Source organism: Leptosomus discolor, chromosome 4 (assembly GCF_034619465.1).
Source record: "Leptosomus discolor isolate bLepDis1 chromosome 4, bLepDis1.hap2, whole genome shotgun sequence".
Classification (NCBI taxonomy): Eukaryota; Metazoa; Chordata; class Aves; order Leptosomiformes; family Leptosomidae; genus Leptosomus; species Leptosomus discolor.
This window is the reverse complement of record NC_141394.1, coordinates 15,740,724-15,755,717: the sequence shown is the minus strand read 5'-3', so window position 1 is coordinate 15,755,717 and position 14,994 is coordinate 15,740,724. Positions and strand designations below refer to the sequence as shown.

The following is a 14,994-nucleotide window of genomic DNA, read 5'->3' as shown; positions in this document are numbered from 1 at the left end:
TCCTACCCATTTGGACAAGGACGAACACAAGGAACCTCACAAGATTATATTTAATGTCACTTTATCTATGCAGAATTATGTCTGCTTATGACCTATTTGAATGTCAATTACATTTTTGCTATTATTAATATCTTCACATCTTGCTTCACAGGCTGTTTTTATTAACAATACACCTAAATAAAATCCAAACAGGAAATAAAACTTAAGAATTAAAAGAAAAAAAATGCTGAGGGATAGATAGGTTTCATATAATGAATATATTTGAGATTCATTTTGAAACTTTGGGTTTTAAGATGGAGAAAAGAAAATTACTTTCAGAAAGAAACAAGCTAGGCTAGCTTGGTCCTCAAACCTTCTTTAAGTTACCTAAACTTTATCTTTCCATAGAGATACTGTCCAATATTCTCCTACAAAGTAGCTACATTAAAGGAAGATATACCTGCCCTCTGTTGCTCCTTAAAGCTCTCCTCTGCCAAAAGCTACTCTGCCTCAGATCTGCTACAGACACTAGCAAATGAGGACTCCCTAACATATTTCAGTCAAACTGAACAAAGCTAGACAGCTAAAACATTTCTTAACTAGTCAAACTAACCTGGAAAGGGTCAGGTAAGCACAAGCATGAGAAATTCTAACCCTGGTGTTTTTAATAATAGTCCTCTACTTCAGAGGGAACTTTCATGCTTCAAAAGAGAAACAATTGTATTGGTTTAAATTGCAGAGTATACCGTATCTGTAGCTATTAGAGAATGAAATAAGGAAATTAAAACTGGTCTTTTATTGGATTTGGTTCTGTAGTTGACTATATGCCTCACAAATTTCACTAATGCAGTTCAACAAATCAGCAAGTAAGTTCTTAAAGGGGTACCCTGCAGACAGAATTTCCACCCTTTTAACTAATAAAGATTGAGAGTAAAAATTACAACCCAAGAGATTTGCATTTGCTTGAATTGCTTCAAAAAGAGAAACTGGAAAAGGAAAGGACTGAAGGACTGAAAACAGTCCTTGATTATTTAAGGGTGGACCAACCATCTAACCAAAGGAACTGACTGCCCAGTACATTTATTATGTGGGTGAGCATGACCTTGATTGTCAAAAGCCTGCATTTGTTTTGCTAAATACCTTCTCCTACTTGACGGATGGGCTATAGTTTGGTCTCTCCTTAAACCAAAAGGGCTACACCTGAACTTCCAATTAAAGGGTAACAACTGGCAGATGTGAGGGAACATCTAGCAGGAGGCTGATGCTGAGCAGATGGGCTAGGGTGCAGCAACCTTTTCCATCAGTTTCCACCCACTGCTTTTGCAAAAGCGCATAATCATCACGATCCTGACACTACACTTCCTCAAGCAGCAGTGTAATACCCCCTGCAGAGCACTGTGCTGCTATAGTTAAAACTAATGTCAGAAACGCAGCTAACTAGAGCTTGTCTAGCTGTACAACTCCACCCTGCTGACTGTGGTTTAATGAGACACCAACTTTGACAGAGAAAATAGTTTCCGAAGTTTCCACTCTGGAATGTTTGTACTTGCACCGCATTGCAGCTAACTACGCCATTACTTGTGCTGACGCCACCACCAGTAGAGCAATATTGTAAATCAGGTCACTAAAATAATAACCTAGGTTAGAACAAGGGTTTTTCATATCATTTCAGTGATCTGGTTTAACATACAGCCTCCCAAGCATTTGTTCCTGAACAAAGACACATATGGGGAAATATGGTGAGGGACAGAAGAAGAGATGGGGGACTTAGCTACATCCCTGCAAGTACCCTGTGTTTTGGAACTGTGTCTTCAGATTTTCCATTCTATAAAGCCAGAAGATCTGTTGTACAGGACTAAAGCACCATCAGTCTGATGTGGTCAAGAAAAATATACTTCTGTTTATCAGAGCAAGAAGAGGTGGGGGTACTGTTTCTCTCATGAAACTCTCATATATTCCTCTAGAGCTTGTCTTAACCACTGAATGTATGATCTTGTATTTCATATTATATGTTTTGTACTGCCTAACAAACTAGGTATCTTTTTATTTCTATGAACATCCACAATCCCTTTCTGGTTCCTGTTCCTGAGTCTAATTACATATTCTTTGAAAAATATTACCTTGTAGCAAATTTTAATTTTTCATTTCATGAAAAACCTTTACATCCTCATGTTATGAAACAGAGAATGTAATTTCCTGATGCATTTTCTCAGTACTATTCATTATATTGTATGCTTTTATTATGCTTTCTTATTCTCCTCTCTTCTAGGAAGAATAAACTTGTTCCTCATACGAGAGTTTTTCCTACCTCCATATCAATGTCATAAGCTTTCTCTGTACCCCAGATGGTTTTAGCAACATTACTGTTCCTCATCCCAGGCTTTCAAAAAGTGGAGTCTTGCCAAGGAAAAGCACTGAAAGCAAAGCCTCAGCTGACTTTTTTTGTATCCTTCCATGTAGGGCACAGATGGCCATGTGTTCTCAACCCCTCCCCTACTTCAGCTGAAGACCACAAATTCTCAGTTTATTTCTCCACAGCTCCACATATGCAAATGTTATCAAAACCTCACTTTCTTTTCCAACACTTAGGATGGAAACTTCTCTACATTCTGACTGTATTATAAATACTTTATTTAGAACAAACTACCCATCAAATTCAAATTTAGCAGCCTATTTTCACATATGATCTGTAAATAAACTTCAGACAACACTGAAACAAATCCAACACCACCATATCGTACCAGTCTCTCACCAGTACATCCTGTTGTATGGAATCATTAGTTCACCTTACAGGAGGAACAAGTTGCAATATTTCTTTACAAAGCAACTTCCAATCACAGACTATAAAATTCTTAGGTAAGAAAAATCAGATAAGAAACTGCCACCGCTTTCAATTTTTTTTTCTTCCTTACCTGTGCTCAGCTTGTGATGCAATTTTTCCACATTAATCAAAATTCTTAATAAATTTTCAACACTATCCCTCAGAATACTGTTTACAGGGAGTGCCCAGGCACAGCATTCGGAGAACAGACAAACAGAAGACAGACAGATTTAGTGAACACCTGTTAAATGGGGCAATGGCTCCAGCACAATTGTTTCCCACTTCATTTCACACAGTAATAACTTTAATGTCCTCCATGGACTCACTTTCAAACACCAGTTCTACAACATCAAACAACAAAAGAGCTGAAAGCAAATTTAATTGTCTAAATTGCTTCCAGTCAACTTTTTTGGATAAAAGCAAATTTACCTACCTTAGTTTCCCTTTATATTTTTAAACTGTATATGCTCAAATTGTGCTATCATTTGGCTTTTTATAATCTTTCCCAACTGCACATCATTCTCCTCCATGTTTTAATATTTATCTTGGCTATGATAAATTCTCTTACCCTATTAGAAAATCTGGATTTGTCATCACTCTTTTGAATGTCCATAGTTTTAGTTTAGGCTTTGTTTCCTTTTGATTCTTCTACATCCATCCTGGCTTTTTTTACTGCTTAACTTCTTTTTTGTTTAATTTTGTTCTCATTTAAAATATTTGTACTTTCTAGTTTTCCTCCTGCTCACCTTGTTTAGTCTCAGACTTCACTAAGACAGATGCATTACAGATAACTGTGTAGTGTCATAATAATTACCAAGTAATTTAAACTATTTTTTAGATAGGTTTTTCAAAAATATGAGAATTATTCTAAATTAATTAATACCTTGAGTTGTCTGAATTATGAAGATTGTCAAATTTTGATCCCAGCTTCTTTAATTACTTTTTTCCACAATACCAAAGACAGACAGGCTGCTCAGGAAATCACATTCCATGATTCCCTTAAGCTTTTTTTATTCAGGAAGATTGGCGTCTATCACACTTTCAGAAATTATTTAAATGCAAGCATGTGTGGACATTTTTTTATTATTTTATTCTGCGTACAGTCTTGAAGTCCAGAGTTTAGTTGTGATTTCAATAAAGTAACTTTATATGCAGACTTTGAAGAGATGGTAAGAATCGCAAACAAGATGTAATGAAGGTATTATTATGGAAAGAATAGATTTCGCAAACTCTGCTTTCGCTTCCTGTTCACATATCTGGATTGGATATAAATGAGATCAATGCTTTTGGCTAACAAATGATGATACACTACCTAGGTTACTATTTTCATCAAAAAGGAAAAAAAAAAAAAAAAAGCTTCTTTACATCATCACGTTTGCTTTTTTACTATATATTAACTTTGTCCTACAGATGCACCTCTCCAATATATTCCATCATATATATTATCCAAACCCCATCTTCCAATAGTAGCGTATTATAAGTTTCTGATGTTAATTTTCTGAGACTTCCATAAACATGGAAATGTTTATTTTTGCCTGATAGAAGGAACCTTACCTCCTGCACAAACCTTTTTCCACAGTCACAGCTTGAAAACAACATAAATGACTGCAACATAGCATTTTAAGATGTGTTGTCGATAGTTACATTTAAACCTACTCCTATTTTAAATGCATTACACACACATGTGGCATAGAAATACAAGTATTTGTGAGGAAAAGCAAAGTTACAAATTACTTTCCAACTTACTTTTTTAATTATAAATTTAGGAAAGTGATTTTTTCTAAAAATCTGATTTTTTTTCTAAAAACTTGTAGAGTTAATAGTCATCATCCTTTCACAGGATATTGTATAAAACTTATATTGTATATAATTATAATTTCCAAAGAAAAGACAAAAGAAATCACCAAACATCAGAAATACAAATGGAAGTAACACTTCAATTGCATATATATTTTATGAAGTGAAGAGTTTAAAAGAACTGGTATCAAAACTCTTCTTTTTCACCACGATCCATCACCTCTCTTTTAGATGAACAGTTATCTAACGTGCCAACAGAACTATCCAGAAGAGCCCAAGTTGAATGAAACGTTCACAGAGCTATGATTTCCCTTCTCCTCTACCCTACGCTCAAATTCTGTAAACGTCTCAGATTACATCGGATTCCCAGAAGCATCTTCATCACGCGGTGTACAGGGACCAATCTGCATTTTAGCTTTTTAAGACTACATCCAATCCTGCTTAAACTAGAATTTCAAAGTAGGTGCTGCACAGGTAACAACTCTGATGATGCTAGTTAACCTGGTTTTCATTTTAGCCTTTTTCCTGCTCTCTAATGTTTTTAACATATTTAACAAGTAACCTATTACCAGCAATACATGACTAATAACCTAGCAATCTGTTACTAGCAATCTGCACTTGTAACCCTTAATTCATACAGTTCCTATCCACATGATTTTCTACAGCACTTGTTGTAACATCTTTGTAAAGACACAGCTGTGAAACCAGAAAAAATACCATGGAGAGATTTTTCCAAAATAATACAAAAAATCCAGTACATTCCAAGTTACAGGCTCTGCCTTAACTGCTGCTTCAATATCTTTACTTGACTAATAGCAATAGTTTTAACAGATTGAAAGTGGCATAAGATTCTTGAAAACAACTTTTGTTTTTTTCATCCGTTCACTTTTCATGGATAGGAGAGAGTGAAGACTCACAAAAACTGCAGCTCTGAGTATTGTCAGTGTGTTAGTTGGCAGGGAATGTTGCTTTTTCAGTGTTTTCTGGTGTAAGGTGGAGTAGCCTGTGCTAAAAAGTAATGCACCGTATCGACCAGTGAAGGTCCTCTAATTCTCATTGTAGATCTTTCTTACCAACTGGTGGTTCTTAATACTGATTCATTTTGCTCCACTAAAATTTGTATCAGGGTGAATGGTTGGTCTACCCTTCCTCTCCATTCTACTTACTGTGCCAGGATAAAGTTTGTGTATAGTACCTTTATGTACTTAAGTATTTAATTTGTTTCAGAATGTGTCTTAGCTTCCAATCACTACATTTTCAATTATCTGAAAACTGGAGTTCAAAACTTTCAATCCAGAACAATAATCTCATCACTTTCCTAATTCGTCTTGCATTTTCCCCAGCATTGAATCAAATGGATAAATCATTAATCGTGAAAGGACTAACTCTGCAATAAAGCACTAAAATACTGAAATTGAGATGTATTGTGGAAACCTGTCTTGACAGAACTTAACAACTTTATTATCATCGAAGCAATCTAATTTTCAAAAAGCTGAGGCTCAAAGCTGTGTGAAATTTACTTATTATCAGTTGATTAATGGTTTAAAATTATTTCTTACCTATTCAGACATCCAACCTTCAATAACAGAACAAAATAGACCACTTTACTATTTAGAATAAATAGAACTGCCTTGTTGGGACTTTTAGCTATTCCTAACTATCAGCGGGATATATGGGACTTTTCCTGGGGTTACACCTGGTCGTTGTGAATATCTACTTTGTCATGCATGACAAGAAGGACATTTAAAATTTCTATCAGCTGTAATGGGGTAATTATCACTAACTTCAACAAGTGAATTTAAATTTCAAAACAGAAAACTATTCTAAAGGGAAGCAGCTAATGTAACTCAGACTGAATAAAAGACCCCAGTTTAAAAGGATATGTCTTTTTCAGTGTCTGACAACTACTGCTATAGTTTTTGTTTAAGATTTCAGTATCCAAACAACACGTGAACATCTATCTCTTTATACTCTTTCCTCCCCAGTTTACTTCCCGTTTCTTTTTCCTATAAGAATCTTAGAAGCATGACAGACCAAAAAAATTGTTGGCTATTTTGTTTTTATCAGATACCAGATCAAGTTAACGTTCTCCCCTTTGCTCACATACTAATGACCTAAAGATATCATAACTTTGAAATAATGAAGTAAGGATGCAATTGTATGCTGCAGTTTGGATTTTTCTGTTCTGTTGGGGGGAGGAATTACAATTTCATCTCATTTAAAAGTTTGTGCGTTTTTTACTTTTATTACTCTAATGCTATCATTCTTATTACACACACACACATATATATAAAGTGATGGAATTCTACAATAACACAATTATTGTCAACTGCATCTGTGTTAAATGAAAAATATTTTCAGATATCTCAGCAGTTATTCTATGGTGCTAAATAGAATACAGAGCTTTAGAGGTATGTAATAAGGTTTCAGAATGGTAAAAACCCAGTCACTTTTCCATCAAACTGTAGACTGTCTCAGAGAATAATATTCTACCCACCACCATTGATTTGTGCTATTATAAAATATTGTGCTATCACAAACTAATACAAAGTACCAACTACATGCAGAAGCAATACATGCATTTTACACTTTCTTGTATTGCTTAGAATGACATCCCAATGCTATCATTTAGCTCATCATGACATTCCATCAATCAAAACCCAGTTTTAATTAGACACCATCCTGCATTTTCTCTCAGAGCAAACACAGAGGACATGCAATGATCTATTTCAATTAAAATACGTACTTTATAGAATTAAAAATAGGTTGGGAATCAATTTTAAATCAGCTATCAGTCTGTCAATTAATGTTCTGAACCCCTGCTATTGACCCAGTACTGTACAAGCTGTTATTATGCACTGTCCTACATATCATCTGTTCCCCGTGCTAGTCTGTTCCAGAAAGACAGACAGCTGCAACAGTATATCCCTGTTCAACCTGAGGACCATCTGACTTTAATTGTAGCACACAGCTTGATGTGGGTCTGGTTATGAGAAGCCAAAGTATCACACTGTAATAATCTGGAAAAGCAGAAACCTGCCAACAGAAGGCTGCAAACAGGGGCTTGGGCTGTCTGGCTGGCTGACGGGCTGCAGGAAATATGATTAATGAGCAAGGTATAATGATATCAGGAACCCGATTAGCACCACAAAAAGGTCACAGATCAAAGTAGTATGCATTTCATGAGCTCCAATCTTTGTATAAGATCTGTGGACTTAAAGACATAAACTGAAATGCGAAGGGAAAAAATATCTATGTGTGATAGCTTACAAAATGAGTACTTAAAATGCTAAAATCATTATTTTGCCTGAACTAGGAAGCAGTAAGGAAATATTAACTAAATGAATCAGCCCATGCCACACTGTAGCAAGCTTTTTTGACAGTACTTGTGAGGAACTGAGCTTTAAGCATTCTTCCTAAACACAGCTATTCTACTTAAAAATAAAACAATGCCGATGGTGTCCAATCCACTAAGTATTAACAAGAAAAAGCAATTTAATATTTGCATGTAATTTTCTGTTTTATTCCACTGCAAAAACAGCAGATTATAGAGGGCAACATCCGTACCAGCACTAACAGCAACAGTATCAGGGACCTACAGTGTCACCAAAAGGGATGATGTCCGACACACTTTAACATACCATCACTCGGTCAATTTCTTCCTTTTGTAATTAACTTAACCCTTAAAATATTCTGTTCTGTCCAATTACACGATACTTGAAAATTGCATGTTCCTGTAAAGTTTTGTTTTAAAAAACTCTAATTCACAGCAACTTTTGCATGTTATTTCAAAAGGCCATTTGACAAGTGGTACTGCAAGTTCTACTTTCACAGAAGAAGTTATGAAGCCAAGCAGACTAATAGCAAAGTCTGCTTGATCAAATAGTTTCAAAAGTAACAATCACTAATGAATAATCACTTGGGGGAAAAACATACATGAGAAGGAAACAGTAATTATATTTAGATAATAAATATAATATTTCAGTTTCCTAAGAAATGCTGAGTGAAATTAAGGAAATGACAAAGTAATTTTAATCTTCATCATTCCAATATATAAAAGTTAACACTCTGCTGTTTTCATATTACTGTTTCTTGAAATGAAAGTTTTGGATATGTAATCAGCACTTCCCTCATTCTAGAGTGTTCTGCATTTTTTCAGGATTTAACAAAATAAAGATGCGCTTATTACAGATTGTACATAAAAAGAAAAAAATACATTTGGAATATGGAATGAGATCACTACTTTCTAAGAGAAGACTTTAAAGGGATTTTACATTTTGTGCCCAAGAGTTTAACAGTAATAATCGAAGAGCAGCTGCTTCCTGCTGATGAAGCACTTCATCTTGAGAATATAGCACAAGTGAGAGATACCAGAGAGCTGTAAGAAAGGCAGACACTGGCAGTAAATGCTTTGGAAACTGATGGAAGGATGCGGGAAGGGTAGGTCAGAGCGTACAGAGAGGTCAGGGTGAGAAAAACCTGGCATCAAGGCAAGAAATGAAAAAAAAGAAAATTAAGACCTAAAATCTTAGAAGAAGAGGAAGCAGGAGATGGAGACTAACTTCACAGTCGGGAAAGCCAGATACGGTATTAATAGAATGAGAGTAATATATTATGCAAAAGCTAAAACGCCACAGTTGTGAGAGATCAAGGTCACAGGCTGCCTTTGACAAGTCTGCTTAAGAATACAGGTTTTAATTTCTCAAGTTATCCTGAATCACCAATGCACGCCAAGCTCAAAAAAGGTGTCAAGGCCACCTCCCTAACCTATTACCTATCAGCACAACTGTAAGATCAAAAGTTGTGTGTGAATATGGTTTGCCAAGTAGTCCTGCTAAATGTTAGTGTATTTCATACCTTGTTTAAATAAAATTTGCACATACTTCTGAAGCAAAACGCTAAATTCACCTAACATAATTTGTGATTATTATGGTGCGCCCTACAACTGTCTGCAGAAATCTAGGCCAAATAACATTTCTGAAGACTGTGATATCATGTCACCAGTAAAACTGCAGAGTAAAGCATTCAGATAACTTATAAATCACAGATTTCTTCTGTTCTGCAATTTTATGAATATACGGTCTGATGTTCTGCCAACAACAGAACTTTTTCAATTCCCAGTTTCTAACTTGGGAATATCAGGATGTTATCAAGTCTGAGCCTGGTATCTGAAAAGTTTTGAGAGTTTCCATGGCTTAATTCAGTATTTCCCAGTTACCACATGAAAACTGCAGCCTCCTTTTTCACGATTCCTTAAAAAAAAGCTTCTCTAATTTGTTTAGTTTAGAGTGCCACTGATGCAGAATCCTTTCATTTTGAGAAAAGCCTAACGTAATAGCTTTGAGAATGTGCTGAAACACCAACAATGATACTGTAACAGCTATTCTGTAATTCATCACAGTACCTGGAGGGCATAGTGAAGACAGGCAGTGCTAACAACAGAATTTCCCAATACAGGGAAGAGAACAGTAATACAAGTTTGGGGAATGAAGCAGGCAAAGGAGAATTCAGTTTTATTTTCCTGTAAAAAATGCTCTGAAAAAATCAATTTAATGGAATAAATGGAAGAGGCAGCAGAAGATTTAAAATGCAGCCTTTTTCCTGAGGCATTCACTGATCTTTGGAGTTAAATGGATACTGAAATTAAAAAACCCTAAAATTACATTTAAGTAATCAGACTCACAAATGTTTCTATGATTAAAGAAGCCTTTTCAAGTCTACTGTCAAGCAATGATTTTATTAGCTCTTTAGACCACAAGAGCTGGCAAATGGGATAATGTGTATTTAGACCACACTCAAACTTTTTTGAGCAATTTTAAAGAATGAGCAACACTATATGCCTTTTTTTCTTCCTAAACTTGTAAATCTAATATTTCTTCAGATTTTTTCGTCATAGTCCTACTATAAACAGCTATATATTGCAAGCAAAGATCCAAACCATTTCAGAAGAATCTTGCAAGACAAATGTTACTTGACAGACAATAGAAGATAGCCATCTTACCAGTCTGTTTATGCGAACAAATTCTTCTGGGGTTTTGGCCCATGGTGGAAGTTCAACATCAGACACAACTGTTCCATCATCCATCACTCCCAGATTGTAATTGTTGCTGTTGACAAATATCTCTGGGAGGTAATAGAATTCAGGAATCAATTCCTGTAGATAAATGAAAAACAATGCTGTGTTATAAATTCTGTCAGAGGGTGCACTTTGTCATGTTAAAATAATAATTATTAGAATGGCATTAGGCAAAGAGAACATACAAAATCCTCCCACAGACATCCCTCCTCTCCTAGAAGGGGGAAATCCCTTCTTTCATACTTTCTAAAATTTAAACCTTTAGATATGATAAATCCTTATAATGCTTTTAACCCGACAAAGAACTAAGACACAACAGGCTCTAAAACAAAAAAGTCAGAACATCAGTTTTGATTCCATATTATGCACAGAGAAACTTAAAAAAACTAATGAACATCACATGGTACACATAATATTTAGTGGAAAGCAACAGACAACCAAGGATGTTAAGAAGCTGGGGAAAACTGCTTGTTTCACATTTTAATCCACTTCCACATTTTAAAGTACTAATGCACAAATGTCAGTCTACCATTTGGGTGAAAGTAGCGCCATATATATTAATTACAAAGGTGTAAAACCCAGTTATGTTCTTATTCTCTCTAACATAAAGAGTCTAAGAACTTAATGTTTAGGCTATTATCTAAGATAGTTCAATGCCCAGAAATAATTTTTTTGCAAATTCTAAAATACCTGGAGTTATACCACATGTTCAGAAAAAATCTCACACAGTCAAAGCTGAATCACGTCAATATTTTTCTCTCATGGAAAGGTCATTAACTCAATTACGTGTCCAGTTGATAATTACAGGGAAGAATCATGCATAATTTCACACACACACACACATATACACACACGCACACGAATGAGGAAAAAAGGAAGGAATTTCACATGGTTTCAAGGTCTGTGTATGCACTAAATTCCTTGTCGGGATCTTCACCGCGTTAAATAAGTGTGCTCTATAGGCCTGGGCTGAACAAGACTGGAACACGGCATTTAACACCTCCATGGCTGGCTGCCCTGGCACTTCTGCAGGCAGAGCCTGCTATGCTAAACATGGCTGAGGAAAAAAATGCAAGCATATAAAGCAAAAGAATTGTAATTTCCAAGTCTTATGAGAAAAACAAAGTAATATTAATGGCTAAACAAATATTTTTTTTAAACCGGAAAATGGTACATTCTAGTGCAGAATTGAACACAACATGCTAGGAAGCAAAATTAAGCTCAAAACCATAAGGATTTTCTCCTGGGTAAGTGGAATGTTTCCCTGTTTTGGAAAGAGAGATGCAACTTCATATGTTGTCATTTATTTTGTAAAATATGCACTAGGATATATATAAACGTATCTAAGTTAATGTGATTAGAACCTTGTTTACACACTTTTATAAATGTCTGTGAAGTCCCGGCATAACACTTTATAGAAACAGCCTATAAGACATAATATACATATTTCTGCCCTTAATATATTTTAAAGAGGCTTTCTTTTTGTGGAACTTGATGTTGAGACTTAAATACACCCAATAAACCTGGCAATTTGATGGACTTAGAAAAATTGAGCCACTAAATTAGAGAATTTACTTCCTTTGTAAAGAAAGGATCAATACGTGTAATTGCTTCAGGAAGTGTATTTCATAGCAAACGACTGGTGTGAAATCGGTCTTCCATATAGCAAGTGCAAACTGCATGCCACTTAAGAAGTAGAAAAAAAATCAGACTGCCCCACTGGCTTTGTCTGCAGTGGGTGTAGTATGTAGCTACGTCAGAAGCTCAGTAGATCAGATCTGAAACCCAGTCTTGACTGAGCTTCTGACATGGGTCAATGGATCAGCGGTCTCCCAGATAGCCCCTCAGGGCCAGCTATGGCATGAGCAGCTTTCCAAATGGCTGAGTGCAATAGGGAGGTCATCAGATTGGGGACAAGGTCAATCCGAAGTAGCCAGGGCAAAGACAGGAAAGATCAAGCAGGAATTAAGCTATTATCACCTCCATCCTTGTGTGAAACACTGCTTGGCTTTGAATTGTACGTCGTTTTCTTTACAGTCACCTTAATTAAGTAAGCAGGGTAAAAACATGCTTCTGTACCAAATGCTCGACAAGTACTTGATAGAAAGAGATTTGAAACTATTTAATTGGATAAGTGAAGGAACAAGAATGTAGCAAGGATAAACGTTTGTAAAAAAGAAAGTACTCTAAGACTGAAGTTTCTGTAGTTTTTGTCATCACATACAGAAAGTAACACAGAAAAAGCGGAGACACTAGACTATTAATTCGATAGCAGCATGCACCACAAATATGAAACCACACCATGATTCTGAATACTTAAAACATAAGCTCATTACATATGTTACTGATGTTTTTATTTTTTATATATATATATCTGTACAGCTATTCATTAGTTTCCTTCAAGATCAGAAAACATTTGGTTTTCTACAACACACATTGTTTTCATTAGATTACACAGAAACAATATGCTGCCTCGAAACTAAAAAATTATCAATAACTTCCGTTTGTTTGACTATTGGAAACTTTTAATAAAATGTTACTACACTACTCCAGACATGAGTTTTCAGAAAGATTTTTCACTGTCACCGTAACAATACATTTTTACAAAAGGAGCTTCTTTATTACCTGATTTTCTTATCTTGACCATGTGCTAGCATTTACACGGGGGAAAAGGGAGTGCAAACAGATACACTGGGCCATTCTAGCAGTATTTAATAGCGCCAATTTTCAATGGCTTTATATGGGTGAAAATAACAACATTAGTTAAAGGCCAACAGTGTTTCCCAGAACCAGTGAATAAATCTGATAATAAAATATTTAATTTTTATCAAGTTTACAAATATTCTTCATGTACTTGGTAACTGCAGTCCGTAACAGTCCTTCTCAACTCTATCTGTCGCGTCTTCTCCTTTTTTCTTAAAATATTCCCATCATATGCATAGATTGACACTAAAACAGCAGATGCTGGCTCACGTGTGTAACTCCATTAATAATGGAACTTTTTGGACACGTGAAAACATTAATGATTAATTAGTGCACTTTTTCTTGTTTTTTTGAGGTGAGGAGGAAGGAGTTACTTGTGGTTTCACACCAATATCACATGAAGATGCAGGACCAGTCACAAGGGGCCAGACTGAAATACCTTTTAGTACCTTGAACAGTTACAAGGACTAGTTACAAGGACTGGAAGACTAACACAGGGCAAATACAGTCTTTTCACAGATATTCTCTCAGCTTCTTACAGTTAAATGGTTTTGAACTAATCTGTGCTTCTGATTTTTGAAATCATTAATCATGGGTTCCACACTGTAGTTTCATCTACAAAGGTTTTTCCTTTGGCTGTTCTAAAACTGCTTCCTAACAGCTCCAGTGGATGGTTCTAGCTACCTAGATTGTGAAAACCAGTAAATATTAATTCCTTATTCACTCTTCTATATGCCCTTCTGGATACTATAGACCTATATCATCACATTCTTCCTCAGTGGTCTCTTTTTCCAGGCTAAAGGATTCTAGTCAATTCAGATTTGTTCCCTCTGGAGGTCTTCCCTTCTGACCAACCATTTTGGTTGCCTTCATACTTTTCCCAATTCTGATGAATCCCTTCTGAAATTTTACGCACTCAGCACATGTACAGAAACAGTAAAATTGTCCCACATTTCTTTTTTTTTGTATGATTTCATAGAAAAACAAAAACATCTGTGTGATTTGTTGAATCTCTTGGTTTAGCATAATTGTGTTGCAAATAAGTTTCAGAAATTCTTCTGCTAGAATTCACCAGTTCTACAGGATAGAGACAGACATCCTGATGATAAGCAATACTTCGGTCGTTCTGCCATGGTTTTGGTTTCATTACAACTGATGAAGGAGTTCATGGTGAATATCAACATGAAACTAACACAAAGTGTTGGTTTTTTTTTTTTTAAATAAAAAATCAAAGATAAAATTTGCCACATCAGAATTCTTATTAAAATGTTTATAAAATTCTGTGTGTAATTAAAATACAGTTTTTCTCTAACAAAAATTGCCTTCCACCACATGCAAACAATGATTCCTAAGGAAACTTCACTAAAATGAGGTTTTTACAAACAAGTAATATCAACAGAATGTCAGTTTAACACTGGTAATTTATTTTCATGTTTGCCACCATGCATTAAAAAAATCTATACAAGATACTTTGTTTCTTTAATGTAATGAAACATTACTTTATTCTTTTCTTTTGTTTAGAAAATAACAGACGCATTTTGAAGCAGAGTTATATGATCTGCAAAGGTGTTTAGAAACAGTGACACAGATTCCCTAACCGTATTAAAACATTTATAAG

The 14,994-nt window shown here is 35.3% G+C and overlaps 1 protein-coding gene across 3 annotated transcripts in view; it reads right to left on the bottom strand.

The window, feature by feature from the left end:
* LRBA (LPS responsive beige-like anchor protein) overlaps window positions 1-14,994 on the bottom strand; it is a 421,265-nt gene that overhangs the window by 85,385 nt on the left and 320,886 nt on the right. For all 3 annotated transcript variants that reach the window (XM_086464075.1, XM_086464077.1, XM_086464076.1), the window contains exon 46: window positions 10,599-10,751. In XM_086464075.1, coding sequence (XP_086320201.1) covers window positions 10,599-10,751 — 153 coding nt within the window. The remainder of the gene's footprint in view (window positions 1-10,598; window positions 10,752-14,994) is intronic.